We start from the raw sequence: 18,224 nt of genomic DNA on the forward strand, positions 1-18,224 counted from the left end.
GCTGTGTGTTTGAGCATCTGGGTCCCATCCGGTGGCACTGTCTCGGGGAGCTGTGGAACCTTGGCCTCTATGGCCTAGCTAGCGGGAATGGGTCATTAAAGAGGATAATCCACTTCTGTTTCCAGTCTTAGCGCTCTGTTTCCTGATCCACGGGTGTTGTCCCGCACCCTACCCCTTAGGCCGTCCCGCCATGGTGGAGACTTACATTCTCCTCTTCCTTCCGCTGCTGCAGCAGTTATGCTTGTCAGGTAACTAATATAAAACCATGTAACAGTATGGGTTAACTGCCATCATCACCACGTCATCAAGACAAGAACAATCAAGCCTTCACGACACAGACAACCCGGGTCTGAATAATCGGCACATTAAACAGCTTTATGAAATAAACCAAAACGCTAAGCACTGGAGGCGTCCTACCAAACAAACAGACACACACGGCAGCATGTTTTAAAAGCCAGATATATTTTAAAAAGATCGTGCTTACAATAAGTAAATTATGTAGTGAAGAAACATCAAAATGGAGTTGATGAAAGAAAAGGCACATTTGCAGAGTTGAAGAGTACAAAGAGCCCCTCGTTGGTTCCACTAACACAGAAGGAAAGGGAAACAGATATATTACAATTACGTTCTCAGCGGAAGGTGTCTGTCAGTGGACATGATTAACACTGGCTTCTTTTCTCCCTTCTGAGGGGCAGTCTTTCCCCTTCCTTGGTTTGGAGAGGCAAGTTAGTCTTCTGCCATGTAGATGCGATACATCAGGGCGACAGCCAGGGCTGAGACGGCTGGGATCACCCAGTTGGTCCACCAACTAGAAAGACACAGAGCAACAAGATGCTTGAATGCTCCTCACTACAGAGACCTCAACTTCTGTGCTCCTCTGATGGAAAACTCCCACAGCCTAGTTTTCTTACTTTAGAAGGTCAGCTCAGCTCTGCTAAACTTGAGCACGGTGCACACTCTAGATGTTGACGTCGCTGCTGTCCTGTTGTCGCCATGAGAAAGCCCACACCCTCGCCCTGCTTCCAGCTACTCCCATGTCCTTTATACAGAGAGCTGCGCGGGCTCTCTCAGCAGGCGCTGCCTAGGAGCAGTGACTTTCTCCTGATGTGAAATCACAGACGACACAGGGGAATGCTCCTGATATGTCTTGTCCTCTTACAGGACCCAGTTAGCACTACGATGAGAATCAGAGGATTGGCATTCCCATGTGGAGGACACTGTCAGCCAGCTCTACAGCAGAGGGCAGACCTTGTCCCCAGAGCCACCAAGTAAGGAGCCTGAACCCCAAGTACTAAGGCTACCACTTAAACTCAGCTTTAAATTCTCAGGTACTTCTTCAAAAACCCAAACTTAATATCTATGCCATATGGATTTAAACTGTTAAGTAAAACCATACCCAGAGTATTTAGTCTGTGGTCTTTCTCCCAAATTCAAAAGCATATCTGATTTATTTACACTGTTCAGTTTTTCTAAGTTTCCAGTGGATGATAAATTATAGGTAAAATTAGAGACATAGCTGGGAAGAACTTTAATATGCTATGAATTTTCAAATTGGATTTCAACCTGTAAATTTCAACTTTTTGGAAGACAGAAATCAGATGGGAAGGTGTCTTAACTCTGGCTCCGGAGTCCTACAGGAGCCTTTGTCCAAAACAAAACAAACGAAAAGACAACAGCACGTACCTGGAATTAGAGTCCACGGTAGTGATGAGACTTTCCTGGAACACAAAAAAAACATGAAGTTAACATCTGAGCATTGATTCCCCTGATTCAAAACCTGCTTTAAGATTTTAAAAAAAAAAAATCACCATTTTATTCAACTCTATCTTTTAAAAATTGTTAAAAGAAACAATTATGTCCAAATTCTTCTTATTAAAAAGCCTGATTTTACCATTTTTTAGGAAAATGAAATTTTAAGAACTATATTTAAATTGCTGAAGAACATAAACTTTCTAATTTGAAAATGTCAATAGAATACATATAATAATCCACACTTAACATTTAAGCACTTCATCATGAAAACCGTAAATAGAGGTACTCGTGGGCACATATGCAAGGCCGTGTCACTGTCCTTAGGAAGGGAACTTTAACTCTTCAAAGCACGGAGTATGAACTGTAAGTGTCATTTATGTCAGCCACACCTGCCGGGGCACGAGAGTGCACCCACACTATGTTACAGGCGTGCCGACAACATGGTAAGAACTGCCGTGGCACATGCTACACCGCCTTTCCTGAGACTTCTTCAGCTCACTGAACGGCACCAGAAAGAGCACAGACTAACTCGGGAACTGCTCTGCCTCACCAACAAATGGCATTATTTACCTTCCAGAACTTTCTGAGCACAGGCCTTCTCAGGAGGACCGTTAAAAAAAAATCACCACATATTTTCTCAGACCGTTCAAGGACTGCGTCCCACCAAAGCACACGCATTTAGGTTTTAACACATTTTAGGAAGCACTTGTAATATTCCACACCAGCGAAACTGTTAGTGCGCCAGCAAAAGCAGCCACAGACAGGCCAGCTCCACCAGAGAGTCCTGTCTGCAGCTTCCTACAGCATAGATGGTAAACATCAGCCAGGTAAGTAGCTTGACGCAGCAAAGCAGAGCGGTGCCCCTAAGAGGTGTGTTAGGGACCCCCCCAAAAAAAAGCAAATTCATTTTAGGGGCGCATGAGCAAAGCAGCCCAGCAACACACACCAACCTTGACACATCACCTTTAAGACTCCTGACATAGTAGGGGAAGAAAAACAAATCATTTAAAAAGAAAACGTCACACCTGTTACCCTTTTAAGCAATTTTAAATAGTGGTGACGACAGGAATTCATAACCAGCACAAGATTAATTTTCATGAGCATCTGAGTATAATTGACACCGATTGTGAGAGACAATTAAATACGCAAACAATATTATTCATTTATTAATAGAAACACAATGATGGACGACACCGAAGAGCCCACTGAAGGCAGGAAACTATCGCATGCTGGATAGTGTGAGGACGCAGAGAGCAAGGACCACTCCCTTGAGATACAGGCAGGGGTGCATGCATTTCAGGAGACCCTGTGCAACCTCAGGTAGCCTTCCCAGCCTTCCCTGTCTTTGTGGCCACATTGAGAGCACAAAGGCACCAATGTAAGGTTAAAATATTGCTGGGGCTCAAATGTGCCCACGCCATTTAAGATACTGTTATAAGGGCAGGAGACTTGGCTCAGCAAGCAAAGGCACTTGCTTCAGAGCCGGACAACCTGGGCTTTCCTGATCCCTGGGACCTGTGCAATGGAAGGGGAACCAGTTCTCCTGAAAGTTATCCCCTGACCTGTGTGTGTGTGTGTGTGTGTGTGTTGTGGCACACAAGCATGTGTGCACACACACACAAAATAAATATTTCTAAAGTTTAAAGGTAAGTAAATAAAATGATCCTAGTGTATCATCACTACCACCATCACCAGTAACAATGACATTCCAAAAGGTAGAACTTAAAAAACAAAAACAAAAACAAAAACATGGAGTTTTTGGATTGTCTACTTTCTTCATAGCCTTAAAACCCAGAATGCTTGGGAGTTGAAGCTATAATCTCCACTTCACTGAGGGGTAAAGAAACCCATTTTATCTAGTGGCCTGTGCTCCAAGAAGATCAGCTGGGCTCAGGGAGCCAGCAATGAACTCTCTGCCGCCTGTTTTCTGTGCAACCTGGAGGACTTCCAACGTGCAGTAAAAACTACCGGTATGGCACGTATAATGACTTACAAAGGTCATGTGAGTCAGCATAAATCATGATTAGTTTCATATAAAAAAATATACAAGTCCCTAAAGCCTTTGCAAACCAGTCATCTCAATGAAGTTCACGTAACCTAGCTCACTCCTTCTTTGGAAGTACTGAGAGTGAAGTCTTCCTAAGAAGTTTGGAGACTCTGGGAACTGACAAGCCAGACGCCAGACATGTGACTTCCACAGCTTTGACGGCAGCTCACCAGAGCGTCAGGGCCTCGAAGTCTGAGGATCTCAGAAACTAATACAACCTTGTATATCACAGTGCTTTGAAAAGTATCAACAAGGAAGTACCCCAATACTGTTACTACCTTCTATGTAAGCAAATTTGATTGCTGGGGATTCATTCATAGATGTGTAATTTCTGTAAATTCCTTAACTTGACAGTTTAGCTTCTTCTGGGCAGGTTCAAGAGAATACGCTCCAGTCCATCATATTTCTCAAAATTAAACTAGATATCTTCGGTAAGCAATATTTTTTTCTCAACACCGAGGACTAACGCACACACCAGATCTTATTCAGACTTTGAAAGTGCTCTACTGCTGAGCTCCGGCTCCAAGTGTGATGATTATTTAAAAACATCAGACCGCAGAACACATCCTCCAGCCCAAAGATGATTACATGGGGCTGTGGGACAATGGTCTTTTATCCTGTCACTTGTATTATTTTTAATAAAATGTTGATTGGCCAGTAGGCAGGCAGGAAGTAGAGGCGGGGCAATGAGAATTCTGGGAAGAGGGAAGTTTCAGTCTGCGGTTGTCACCCAGAGACAGAGGAGCCAGACACAGAGCAAACAAGATGTGACTGCCTCACTGAAAAAGGTACCAAGCCACGTGGCTAACACAGACAAAAATAATGGGCTAATATACGTTATAAGAGTTAATAAGAAGCCTGAGTTAATGGGCCAATCAGTTTATAATTAATGTAGACCTCTGTGTGATTTCTTTGGGACTTAAGGACTACAGGAACCGGGCAGGACAGAAACCCCTATCAATAACATGGGACCCTAAGAAATGCACAGTTTTGTTTGGCAGAAATAACAAAGCACCCGGAAAAGCAGCAACCCATTTTCTTCATGTCACTTGCTTCCAGCCTCTGGAGTAATCAGCAAGGGTCACGCCCTTTCTCCCAGCTCCACTCCAGTTTAAGCGAAATCACAACAGGAAATAAAGGGATTCTTTTGCTTGTTGGTTTGTTTGTTTTAAAACAATAAAATACCCCGAAGCTGATCCATCTGTAAAATCTTGAGAGTAAAGGTATCTGCTTTACACACTGAGTAGATGCAGAGTCCAGTGAGAGGCCCCACATCCATTGGGTCACACGTGATAAAATGGAGGCCCAGTGTCTGACTGAGAGAGAGCTGCTCCCTCCTGCAAACATGGGTAGGAGGTCTTTCGTTAACGCTGACAGTACGAGTCCCAGAATTCATCCTGCTACGTGTGCTCCGTCCACCAGCTATTCCAAACATAAACTAAATACCCACATAGAGGAGCAAACATAGCAGGCACACTTCGGGACAGTCTCATATATCCCAGGCTAGCCTAAAACCCATGATGTTGCCAGGGACGATTTCTGGTGCTCCTGTGATCATTTCCCAAGGACTTGGGATTCCAGGTGAGCACAATAACGGCCAGTTGTTGGAGACTGAACTTAGGACCTCGTGCATGCTGAGTACCAGCATGTGGATCTCCAAGACCCACAGCTGCACAGCGAACATGTTCTAAGAACAAACGGATGAGGGTGGCCTCCAGTGGTCTGGGGTATGAGACAGGCTAACCACCAAACACACCTGCATGGGCACTACGGTTAGGGATGTGGTTGGCTTCAGCAGATCAAAGCTCAGGAAACAAGCCTCCCCAAAGCCTGTTTTCCTGCAGGTGACTGACTCACAACAAAACCACTAACATACTAAACATCTAACAGGACCGAAACAGACCTCTTCCCTGGCAGACTCTAGGGGAAACAACCATAGGTGCTCCAGCATGTCAGCTGCCTATAAAGCATCCAGAAAACCCACCTACTCATGAGAATTTGAGCAACTGTCACAGACATAGTTCAGATTCTAAACACCATTTCATTTTCTTAACTCTCCCTGAAGCATGCCTATCACCAGCGTTAAATGTGCACTGAAAAGCTCATGCATGGTTTTTCCTGCACCGTGTGAGAGTCGGAGTGAGCGCAGCATCCGCACTCATGCTCTTGAGTTATGTACCGCAAACAGCATCTCGGCAGCAGAGACAGCACAGCGGGCTTTCCACAGAGAGGCTCGCCCTGTGTGCCTTCTCCACTAAGGCCAGAAGCACAGAGCAAAACGGAAAAGCTGGGTTTCCTTGTTGTCGTTTCTAAAGCAAAACCTTCCCTCACCCTTCGTTACTTACGAGCCTGAATTAACTTTGGCCTAGGTATACTTTTCAGGGACTTTGGTGCTGTTCTCATAAATTCTTACTTTAGATTTAATGAGCAAATTAAATAAGAAAGTCAGCTCAGACTGAAGAACTAGGGGATGCCAATGTGAAACGCCTTTTCTGAATGCCCAGGACACCACACTCTACAGAGAAGGGAGGGGCATAGGTAAGTCCTCTCCAAGTCAGGGAGGAGAACATGCTTCCACTTAAACAAGCATTTCAATCGAGCTATACACCCAGGCTTTTGTTTATTAATAATTATGATGTTTTTTAAAGTAATACAGTTGTTGTAACACACAAGGTCTCCTCAAAACCACACTGACTGGTAAGAAAAACAAAGAAAAAACCCCAAACCAAGCTTTTGCAAAGCCAGTAAATCACACATCTACCTAACCCAGAAAGATCTGTGCAGGCGGTGACCTTTGCCCCAGTTTGACCTGCAATGAAGACACACAGTGACCTCTGCCCACCACTCTGAGATGGTTGTGCAAACTTACCGAAGGCTTGGCGATCTTTGATCTATCATCCTGTAAGGGAAAAAAAGAAAAGGGTGGGATTAAAAAAACAGGATATCTGTAAAAGTCTCATATTCAAAGGGCTGACTTATTTTTTGAGAATTTTAAAAAAAAATATTATTCAATGACTAGCATTTGGCATTCAGCAAAGTTAAATACAAAGTTTGATCCGTGTGGTTTGACAACAAAAATTCACAGTAGTTAGGAACAAGAGGCACTTCCATCCACAGTCCCAGAGTTCAGAATGGACCCAGGACTGTCTTGGTTATATGTGGAGGGGTTTAGAGACTTACTAGAGTTGTCAATTCAGAGAACAACTGAAAACAAAATCTCTCTTCCTTCTCTTCTCTCAAGTTCACTGAGATACACATCTTTCTGCTATGATGGCCTCAGTGAAGCCTGCAATCTCCCAGAAATATAACTATAAACTATCCAACCCTCAGGCTGAGGATGTCAAAATCCAAGGGCATCTAAATGCTGAGCACAGAAGAACCTCACAGGGAGGTGACCTAAATGAAACTCACCCTCCCTCCTCATGTGAAGAGAACTTAAGGAACAGGACAGGGAGGAATTCTCACAAGGGCAGACCTTGCCGATGCAATACAACCATGTTACTTCTGGGAAGTATGAAAATGTGTGGGCTGATAAAACTTCCAGAGAAGCAAGACAGAGTCAGCCTCCCAGCAAATCCAAAAGACGGCAGGCAAGCAGAAAACTAGACACAGACACATACATACATACATACACACACACACTGACAGACAGACACACACACACACAGAGACACACAGAGATAGCTCAATAGAACCTGCTCTAAAGTGGATTTCTGGGACTTCTAAAAAGAACCACCATTCATATACAGTAAGACATAAAAATAGGGATACGCCTATATTTATTTATCTTCAGCGTTTCTTGCTTGCATAACAGGCTGGGGCAGCTACTTATCTCTCGTCAGGGAACGTGTACTCATGGCCCCCTTCACTCCCCCTGGCTGCAGGAGAACAAACTGACTGGACTGATTCCCCACCCTCTGGATGTGTCTCTCTGTGGGATCTCAGAGACTGGGGAGTGTCCCCAGAGCAGAGCCTTGGAGCACAGCATTCTGACCCTGAGTACAGCGATAACTATAACCAAAAAATGCCAAGCAAAGAAAGGTTGAGCCAATTTATTTTATGACAAAATGGTGTCCTGGCTAGGCATGGTGATGTACAGTGATAATTCCAGCACAGATAAAGGTTTGAGGAGCCACTTTCAGGTCAGCATGGGCTATATAGGAAGCTCCAGACCAGCCTGGGCTATGTATTGAGACCTTGTCTCAAAGTATTCTAAACTCGGAAGAAATTGGTTTTGTTCTATTGTTTTTTAAATTTTTTTTTCTTTTTCTTTCTTTCTTTTCTTTTTTTTTAGATGCAAATCTAGACTTACCAATGTCAAACACTAGCCTTATAGAAGAAAGGTACCTCCTACCCCAAGAACTGACTTACTGGGTGGAGCTCCCCGATGATGTACGATTTGGACAGTTCTCGTGCGTCAGTAGAGTGCCCAACATCCTCAAAGTTCTCGGTAGCATCGCCCCCGGCTTGTTCTCTTAGAACTTCTTCCCCACCGGGATGCTGTTCAGAGAACAGATTGCATGAACATTAAAATCTTTTCAGGTCAATGAGTTAAAAGGAAATGGTTAATTTATTGAATCAAATAGCCCACCCCAGAAGTCACTGATGACCATGGCTGACTTTAAGTGTCTACAATGGGAACTCTAAGCATGCTTCTTCACGATCCAGTTCCTTGGTGACCATACAGCAGAAGCTTCCTCTGATGCTGTCTGTCACCGTGCTGGCCCAGCAACAACAGTGTTATATGGGTGGTGGCCTTAATAATGTGGTGGGAACCGGAGAGATGGCTCAGGGGTTAAGAGCATTGCTGCTCTTTCAGAGGACCCGGGTTCAATTCCCAGCACCCACCTGGCAGCTCAGCTCACAATTGTCTTTAACTCCTGTTCCAGGGAACCTGATGCCCTTGTACAGTCATACATGCAGGCAAAAGACCAATGTACATAAAATGAAAATAAGTAAACTATTTAAAAAGATGTAGTAATGCCTGCTCTGCTTCTCTGGGAAATTCCCCAAATTTTCCTTCTTCACCCATCCCTAAACTGTCTCTTCAGTCATCTACTTAAGGCTCAGACTTGGGACCCTCTCAGCCTGATTCTGGACCAAGGAGAGACCGTCCATTGGTCAGAGAGAGGTGAACACAAAGCTTCCCTTCAGGACACACTCCGTACAGCTACACTGCACAGCTGGCATTGCTCAGGGGACAAGCAGGAAGGTGCAGGATGAGTGAGCATGGGATTCTTTCTGGAAGGATCTAAGTAACCACCATTGGTATAGCCAGAACATCTACAGAAAAGACAGTGCACTTCTACGTGGAGCGGAGGGAAGAACCCTTTATTTTGCAGAAGCATTTTAGTGTTTTTAGTTGCATTAACTGGAAAAACAAAGGACAATCTTGCTTCAGGAAGCCAAGTCCAACAGTGGAAAGAGACCCTAGGGGATGAGGCCCAGAGGTTCCCGGGTAAGAGTTCTCAGACATGCAGAAGGAAAACACGCTCTGCTAAGTCATCCAAAACACTCTGGCAGGAAAGCAAAGCAAAACAAAACAAAAATCACTTCTTATGTTTTTGGTTAGGAGCCTAGCCTTTAATGGCTCAGCCATCTCTCTCACACCTAAAACTCTTCTTAAATTAAGCTTGAAGATGTACCTGGATCAAATTCATCCCGATCTTTAAGTAAGTTACCTTAGGGTCCAAAAGCCACCTCCCTGTGTAGCCAAAGGCAGTCAGGCCTTCCTTCCTAGGAGGTGTGGTCTTATCAGAAGACCTGTATCACTGGGGATGGGCTCTGAGGTTTTCAAAGCCCACACCAGACCAGTGTGACTCTCTCTGCCTGCTGCCTAGACTTCATGATGTAAAGCTCTCAGCTACTGCTCCAGGGTCACCCGTGTCTTCCTCCTGCTGTAATAGCCATGGACTGTAAGCAAGCTTCTGATTAAAACTGCTTCCTCTCATGAGTTGCCTTGGCCATGGTATCTCTTCACAGCAACAGAACACCAACTAAGACACGATGGGAACTAGTGAAAATACCAGGACTTGAGGGCTGGAAAGGTGGTTCAGCAGGAAAGAGCATTTGCCACTTGCAGAAACCCAGATTCAGATACCAGCACTCATCTCATGGGGGGTGGCTCAAAACCACCTGCAATTCTACTGCGGGGGGGGGACCTGCACACATGCGATCCACATACATGCACTCAGGTACAACACCCATACATACATACACATAAAATAAACAAGGAAGGAAATCCTGGTCATAACTTTGGAGGATATATTTTATGTGTCAGACACATATCATTATGTTTAGCGAACACAACAGTACCTTAATAAACACTTCCCGATATTAGTATCTGCCCTCAGCATGACTTGCATTGCATAAACATTCCTCTATGTCACTGGAATATGCTCTGCTCCAGCCATTCTGACAATGAGAAGTGACTGGCAAGACATAAATTTACACTAAAGGCTCTAGTGGTAATCAAGACTTTCTAGTTCTGGAACGATCTGGAACTGCCAAACATTGATCTGACCAAGGAGCAGAAAGGCAGGGACATAGGAGATATGAAGAGACCAAAGTCCCCAGAGCTCAGAGGTGACCGGTCCCACACTACTGCTCCTCAGGTAATGACCTAAAATTCACAAGTTCCTCAACTTGGGATTCCTGCTCAGGACAAGTGAGCCTCATTGGATCTCCCGGAGTCTCGATGTCCACCAGAGACAGCCTATTTTCCGGGACAAGTGAGGTCATCATCTTGGTCTGCTATGGAGTCATGAGGATCCTGGACTGAAGGGACTAAGGTGGAGAAAGCACACACCCCATCTCAATTACACAACAGTCTTAACCTGAAAGAGCGATGCCAAGGGGGCAGCCCTCACCTCAGCTCCAACAGAAAACAAAGCAAAGGGCCTGTTTACCTGAAGCTCCATCTCCAGTGTGAACCTGGCCTAAATCATCTGTCAGGCAATTTTCTAAGCAAAGAAGAAAACACTTTGGGCTACTGGTCTCACTGATCACTGCTAAGCGAGTGTGTGTGTGTGTGTGTGTGTGTGTGTGTGTGTGTGTGTGAATAACTTAGGAAAAACACAATACCAAATAAACTGATTGATGTTGGAACGTTTTAACTCTACCCTAAAAGCTTTGTGAAAGAATCAATAAGAAAATCGAAGCCTGAAAAATTGTTGTAAGAGAAAATAAACTTCAAGTCTTGATAAAAAAGAGCAAAGATAAGGGACTAGCTCTTAGCAATAGCCAGTATTTTCCTTGAAACATGTGACACACAGAGAAAAAGAAAGTGCTTGCCATGTAAATTAAGAGAAAGAGGGGAAGGTGGAGAAGAACGCCTGGGCAGAGTACAGCAAGGCGGCCAATCGCATCTGTGAAGGGTTCCCATTAGCCCAAAGGAATATTTCATTTTCTGTGGCTCTAGTTAATTCACACAACAAATGCAGGCCTTCTGTCCTCAAAACCCAGCCTCAAGAGTAAGCCAAGACAGTCCTGGTTCCTGCCCCTAAGGATCACAGGCTAACGTTAAGGCAAACATGAACAACGCTCAACTGTGAACTACAAGCGAATGTCACTGCTGAAATCACACACCAAGATGTGCCACCAAGATGAAAAAGGAGTATCGCCAATGGAGAAGAAAAAAGCAGAGGCAACTGGAGTTATGAGGGGGCAAGGGTCACAGGAGGAAGTCCCTCTAATGCAGAAGTTCCTGAGTTCAGGGACAGGAAGGAAGCCTGCCTGAGGCCCAGGAAGGAGAAGGCCAGGCCAGGCCAAGAAGGGATCCCAGGTCTCTTCAAGGATCTTGATCTTTTTGGTGAGCAACAAGAAGTCATCAAAATGAAGGCGATGAAGTCAGACTTTACTCTGAGAGTTCTGAGCAGGACGACAAAGGACAGTAAGTATTCTAGGCTAGAATGACGGCTCATAGCGGAAGCAGCCGGGGGATGAAGAAGGTGAAGATGGGAGAAGAAGGAAGGGAGGTTGATGTGGGGATTAGGGAGACAGACCAGATCTAAACTGGTTGTTGGGATAACCTCAGCACTCTGCCTATGTATCTTGCAAGATCACAGTTCCTTCCCCGTATTTTTGTGAATTCCCAACTTCTTTAGCTGCCTTATTACACCCTCATCCTGACAATACATGCGAACAGAGACAGAGATGAACAGAGCAAGGGGCGAATAAATGGTGTTAGTAGTCTTCACGTTTTTATCTGAAGGAAGGAAGGAAGGAAGGAAGGAAGGAAGGAAGGAAGGAAGGAAGGGAACTCTGTTTTAAAATACTAAAAGTTGACATGGTCCATAAATGGAGAAATTTTCTGCCACATCTCCAACTCAGAACTAAGGATACATTGAGGAAGTCATGGTACAATGTACACTCCTAATCCTAAAACCTCAAATAAAAACTTACTAAGTGCTGACATGATACCTTAACTTCATGTGAGGGGTTGCAGGAAAAATATAAGTACACTAAAATCATATAAAAGTACCTACCTTCGAGTTATATGTGTAAGAAGGACAAGGCCTTGCCATACATATCCTGAAAGAATGAAGAGCATTCTCAGCAATAAAATGGCTGCTGACATTCCAGAGATGTCTACACCACTCGAGGGATGCGCATCTGTTGCAGAGGGACCCAGAGGAACCCTATGGCGGTACTCCAATTCCAACAACTGCATCGCTACACCGCTCAGTCTTCTTAGACAGGAAGAGAGGCTCTGGTTGGAGCAATGGCAGGGAAACTGGAAGCTGATGACTGTGTAGACTGTCTACAGCCATGGACAGCGCACCAGGCCTCCATTACGAGATCTGTGGGTGCTCATGTCATCACCAAGAGAGTTTGTCTCTTGTTCCAATCCAGAATATCCTGGGGAGAAGATCCATCTGCAGGGTTTGGATGCCGACAGGGGTGCCTGCTGTGCCTCTCAAGCCCAGAGAGATGAGTTCACAATGGTTGGAGGAAATGACACTGAACTTGTTTCAAATTTAGCGGCTCTGATTCAGAAAGCTACAACAGCTTTGTCTGGTTGGCAACAGCTTTGTCTGGTTGGTTGTTTTTAAAGGACAACAGAAAAAAGCAGGTGATATCTGTTTTTGCAAAAGGAACGGTGCAGTGGTCTAGTGGGACTTCATGCATCTACAGAAGCAAAGTCTAGAGCAGAACTCTAGTGGCATCTGACAACACAAAAGGCTTAGGAAGAAACACAAAAGAAGCATGTGTAACAAATGGATCTCACACTGGTGAGTCCCATCCCTAAAAGGCCACTGTGAGTACACAAATATCCCAAAATTGGAGGCCTGAAACACTTCTGGTCCCAAGCATTTCCAAACTGTATCACAGACAGTTCAAATTGGCTACCCACTCCAGAAATTCAGCTGGCTCTCTCTCAGCAAAGTGTCTCATCATGGGTCTCTTCTTGAAATGCTGTCTTTCTCAGATACGTTCTCTCTGTCCTTCAGCCCACCAAAGCCACCCGATACCCAAGTACGAACACTGAGGCTCCGCCCTTGGCCCTGCTCCCAACCCACTTGCAGTATCTCTCCTGGTGATTGCATCTCCAGTTTGTATACCATCCGTCCACTAACGAAGACAGTTGAGTAACAACTTCCGTGACCTCATGGTGCCAGGCTCCTAGCGCATCTATATACTTGAAAACTTCACCCAATGCCCAATGTCCATTTCAAGCATAACATTTCTCTCTCTTGCCCTAAATACACTCTTTCCGATTCTTTTGGTCCTTGGTTAACGTTGCCACCGTGACCTCAGCGGCTATGGCCATCTCGCTCCTGCTCCAGTGACAGTTTCCTGTCGCCATCCTTTAGTTCCCACTCCCAGCATGGCCTCCCTATCATCCTGCACAACCTCTCCCCATTCCTTCTCAGCTCACACTGCTGCACTTTCAAGTCGTGTACACATTTGTTTGCAAAATTCGTGACTCAGACTTCAGCCTGCTCTGTTCATCTCTGTTTGCCACCCACGTCAATGCTGTCAAGTATGCACTAACTAAATACATGAGATTAGCACGGATCTTTGCTTTTAGGATCGCTACATATGCCAGCCAGCTGAGGAGCTGAACTTTCTCACTCCCAACGGTTCACACAAATCTCCTTTCCCTGAGATAACTCACTAAATTAAAATCTATATGCAAAGCACTGTGAGGCATATAGAAAAGGACACACCCGATCCTGTCTGACTGAACAGCTTAACAGGCTCAGGCATGTTCATAGTTGGATGGGAGAAAAATCATAAAAAGAAAAAAAAAAGTAAGCATTCTAATCCTGAAGAAGCATGTACTTCCTTTGGCACTGACAGGGCCTCAGTTCTGACCAATCATGAATGGCCCGCAGGCCCTACACCTCAGGCGTGACTTGGAGCAAGGTCCCTAAGAAGCAAGTACAAATGAGCTGTGGGCTCCCAGGTATCCGCCTCACACTGCAGCTGCAGGATTTTCATCTCTGTTAATGTTCAAAAAAAAAAAATAAATAAAAAAAAAAAAACCTTTCCCTAGCTTTAGTGTAAAATAGGTGCTGTCTCCCTTTCTCCCACCCCACCGTGTTTATAACAATGTTTTAAAATATATAAACATCTTTAAATGATTCAGTCAAGCGAATTACTCTTAGAAATTATCAACTATATATTCTACTTAACAATAACCATCAGAGGAAGAATCTAATACAAATCAAAATGTTTCAGAAGAAAAACCTTTCGTAGGTCACACATCCCTGGAAACGCTGAGGTGGCAAAGGACCAAAGGACTCTTCTGTAACTACAGAATGGGTATTAGGATCAAGCCAAACCTGTTTTACAATCTTCCCAACTGTAGGACGTTGAAGAGGTTCTGGTTAAGTCTTGTTTGAACAGTGGAATTAAAGCTTATGTAACATTTCATTCATATTAACTTTAAATAGATTAAGTGTTATAGCTTTAATCATTGCTTTGCAATCACTAAGTATCTGAAGTGATTTCTTAACCGTCTCATTTAAGATTTATTTAAATAACTGGGGTTAAATTATTAAATGAAAAATATAGCAATATATATCGTAAATTAGAATTCAAGGGCCTACTTATAAAATGAGAAATATAAATAAATAAGGGAGGAAAGTAAGCATTAAATGAATGACAGCAATAAACTGAGGCAAAGATAGGTCATTTCAGATAGGAAAATAGACAAGAAAGGAACCCTCACTATTCAGAATGACTGGCTGGAAAAGTGGGGCTACCCCTGACTGCGTTAACTGAGCATCCCAGTCAGTGGCATTCAGAGAGCTAATATAATATTCAAAAACGTAACAGGTATATCTTTGGTTTCCTAAAAAAGAGATAATATCACAAACTTGGTCATTATTCTTCACCGAGCAACATTTATCCATAACAAACGGAGGGTGCTATTTACGGACCCTTGGCCAATGCTGACTGATAAAAGCTCGGACTCCTGTTCCATCTTCACTAATAATGCTAACCTAGTATTTTCAAGTAATTAGTTAAATTACTTGCTGTGAGAAATGAACTCAGTTAAAAGCATGAGCACAAGATACAGGCTTATCTAGCTACAGGGCCAGCCATGACCCTACCCACCCCACACCTTTCCAAAGGAATTTAATATGAAAAGTACACAGCCTGGGAAGAGACTACCATTCCTGGGATTGCTTTCGTCATGAGAGACACCAAAGTTATCAAAGTGGCACACGCAAAATCTCCCTAAGGGACCAGATGATAACACCATCCACGGCCAAGCTCCAGGAATCTCAGTGAGAGTGCATGTCTCTTGTTAAGACTACAGTGCACAAAGGTTTACCCCAGGCCATAAAAAATGAACCCAAACATTACAGGCAAAGCTGGCTAGCCCGTACGTCTGACCCAGTACTGTTCATGTGGTAAACTTGTCCCCGGAGGGTCCTTATCTTCACCCCCTTCTCCACTTCAGTACAATCAGGAGTAAGGACGACACAGCGCACACCCGGCAACGGCTTTGCCGGTGGAGAAGAGTGGGATTTCTCATACACAGAAGACAGTAACACTTGAGTAAAACTGAAGAAAACGTTCTGTAAAGAACACCCCGCCCTGGAATACATTTATAATAAACTCATGACCTGGGGTTACTTTCTAAGTTATGAGGACAAGAACGATAAGATAATAGTAAACTGGTACTTCAAACCCTTTTCAGAATGAGGCCAAAGAGAAGTGATAAGAGATAGACATATCAGATTCTACAACAGTGCTTCTCAACCTTCTTAATGCTGTGACCCTTTAATACAGTTCCTCATGGTGTGGGACCCGACCATAACATTATTTATGCTGCAACTTCATAATTTTGCTATTGTTATGGACTGCAATGTAAATATCTGGTTGGGACCCCTGTGAAAGGGTCATGTGACACCCTAAAGGGTCATGACACATGGGATCCAGAATATATATTTTTTAAACTGCAAGGGAAAAAATCTACTTTGGATTTTCTGAGACCTGTGGATCTACAAAAACTGATAACTTTTGATACTAGTTATGATATGGATTATTTGTAAGAATAATAAATAATAATTCTTGACATAGAGGCAATGAACTCAGATGAGAAAAAATGCTGCTGCCAGAAGTCAGCATCACTTTAAATTCAAACCAGCAGCCTGCGGCCGTCATTAGAGATGCTCTCTCCTCGGCAAGACTGATCCCCAGGCTCGCTCTTCACCTCTCAGTAAGGGAAGCAGATGCAAAGGACTGCAGGATCTCCCAGGTCCTCCCTCCTTTGCCCTAGCTTCTTCATCTCCTCCATTCCACTGCTGCCCCTGAGCTGAAGGAGGAGGACCTGCCCCAAGCTGCCTGAAAAGGGAGGGAGCTAGAGTGTGGACTCCTCAAGACAGAACAGTTTACCCATAGCCCTGGGCAGGAAAGCTACTTCCTTTGACAGAGAATCAACTCTCAGCTCACGTGTGTGCTGTTATTTGGGTTTCCTTTGAGTTTAAATCTAATAACTGCATTAATTACCTACTTGAGAAATCCAGCTTGTCTGATACCATCTCTAGCAGCATAAATACAGTTTTAAACCGAAAAAAAAAAAAATCTCAAACAAGTTCAGGGACAAGTGTCTTGACATATATCAATTAGAGAATTATTAAAAAGTCTTCTTTCTGGATTGTTGACTAAACAGTAAGACTAGACATCTAGGTGGAAAAACAGGGATTTTAAAAAAACAATCTAAGTCCTTTCTGGATTGCAAAAACCGAAGTTTACAGAGCTGGTACATAAAGGAGTAGAGGTAAAAAAAAAAAAAAAAAAAAACAGGTTACTCACGGATATGTGCAAAGTCTGTTATTAACAAAGAAATTAGTTTAAATAAAAATAAACTATGAAAGACTAGATGGTTGGAAGTAAGTAAGCACATAGGGTGTTGAAAGCCAGCATGCTGCAGGAGACTGGAACTAAGCGTTACTCCGAGGCCGGAAGAACACGGCAGGACAGATGTGCCAAAGTACCTTGTCCCCACCCAACACAACGAACTGAAGGACCCAGCCACATGTAGGCTAAAAGACATTGCAACCCAACTCCAGGAAATCACAGCGATGCTGCAGGACAATGTTGCAATAAAAACTGTCACACACCACCCACACCCACACCCACACATTTGATCTGAACTAGTCCAGGGCAGCCAGCCTCACAGCAACCAGTCCTGGACTTCTGCTAAGTCTGGCCTCCTCTGAATCCAGAGTCCAGCCCAGAACTGTAGAGATTAAATGGGAAACGCCCTCCTAAACTTACAGGTGAGAAAGCAGACGGACAAATGACAGAAAGGCTGCAACCAGAAGAAAGGACAAGGCCACAGCCACTTTTCTGATGTAGATGGATTACTTTTTTAAAAAAAGTGTGAACCAAGTAACTTTATATACAAAACCAAGTTTCTTCATAAATTTCACATCGGGAGAATTTGGAAGGAAATCACTCCTTTAAACCCAAGAAAACTAAATGCTTACCACCGTAGATGCTCCAACTAAAAATAACCCAAAGGAAATTTGGATAGTACACACGCATGTGCACGCATGTACACAAACACACACCCCTTCCTCTCACACACATGCACCCCCACACACACACACCACACACACACATATGCACACACCCCTCATACACATACACACCACACACATACACCTTACATACACGCATGTGCGAGCACACACACACCCTTCACTCCCCCACGCCCCCTCACACACCCACCCACACCCCCTCACACACCCCTCTCCACACCCCCACACCCCTCACACACAATGCACGTGTGCACACATACACCTTACAGGCGCGTGCACACACACCCCTCACACCCACCCACACCCCTCTGCACACACACGCACATGCACGTACATACACCTCACACACCACACACCCCTCACACACATGCACGCGTACACACACACACACCCCTCACACACCACACACACACACACAC

General features: G+C 44.2%; 1 protein-coding gene across 1 annotated transcript in view; it reads right to left on the reverse strand.

The window, feature by feature from the left end:
• Positions 1-443: 443 nt before the first annotated feature.
• The window catches only part of LOC130887042 (cytochrome b5), a 31,225-nt gene continuing 13,444 nt past the window's right edge, over positions 444-18,224 (reverse strand). Inside the window, exons 2-5 of the mRNA XM_057789316.1 lie at positions 8,171-8,299; positions 6,669-6,698; positions 1,684-1,718; positions 444-808 (exon numbers count right to left, since the gene is read on the reverse strand). Of these exons, the coding sequence (XP_057645299.1) occupies positions 727-808; positions 1,684-1,718; positions 6,669-6,698; positions 8,171-8,299 (276 nt within the window). The 3' untranslated portion in view covers positions 444-726. The remainder of the gene's footprint in view (positions 809-1,683; positions 1,719-6,668; positions 6,699-8,170; positions 8,300-18,224) is intronic.

The sequence above is a fragment of the Chionomys nivalis genome, chromosome 14 (genome assembly GCF_950005125.1).
Source record: "Chionomys nivalis chromosome 14, mChiNiv1.1, whole genome shotgun sequence".
NCBI classification, from domain to species: Eukaryota; Metazoa; Chordata; class Mammalia; order Rodentia; family Cricetidae; genus Chionomys; species Chionomys nivalis.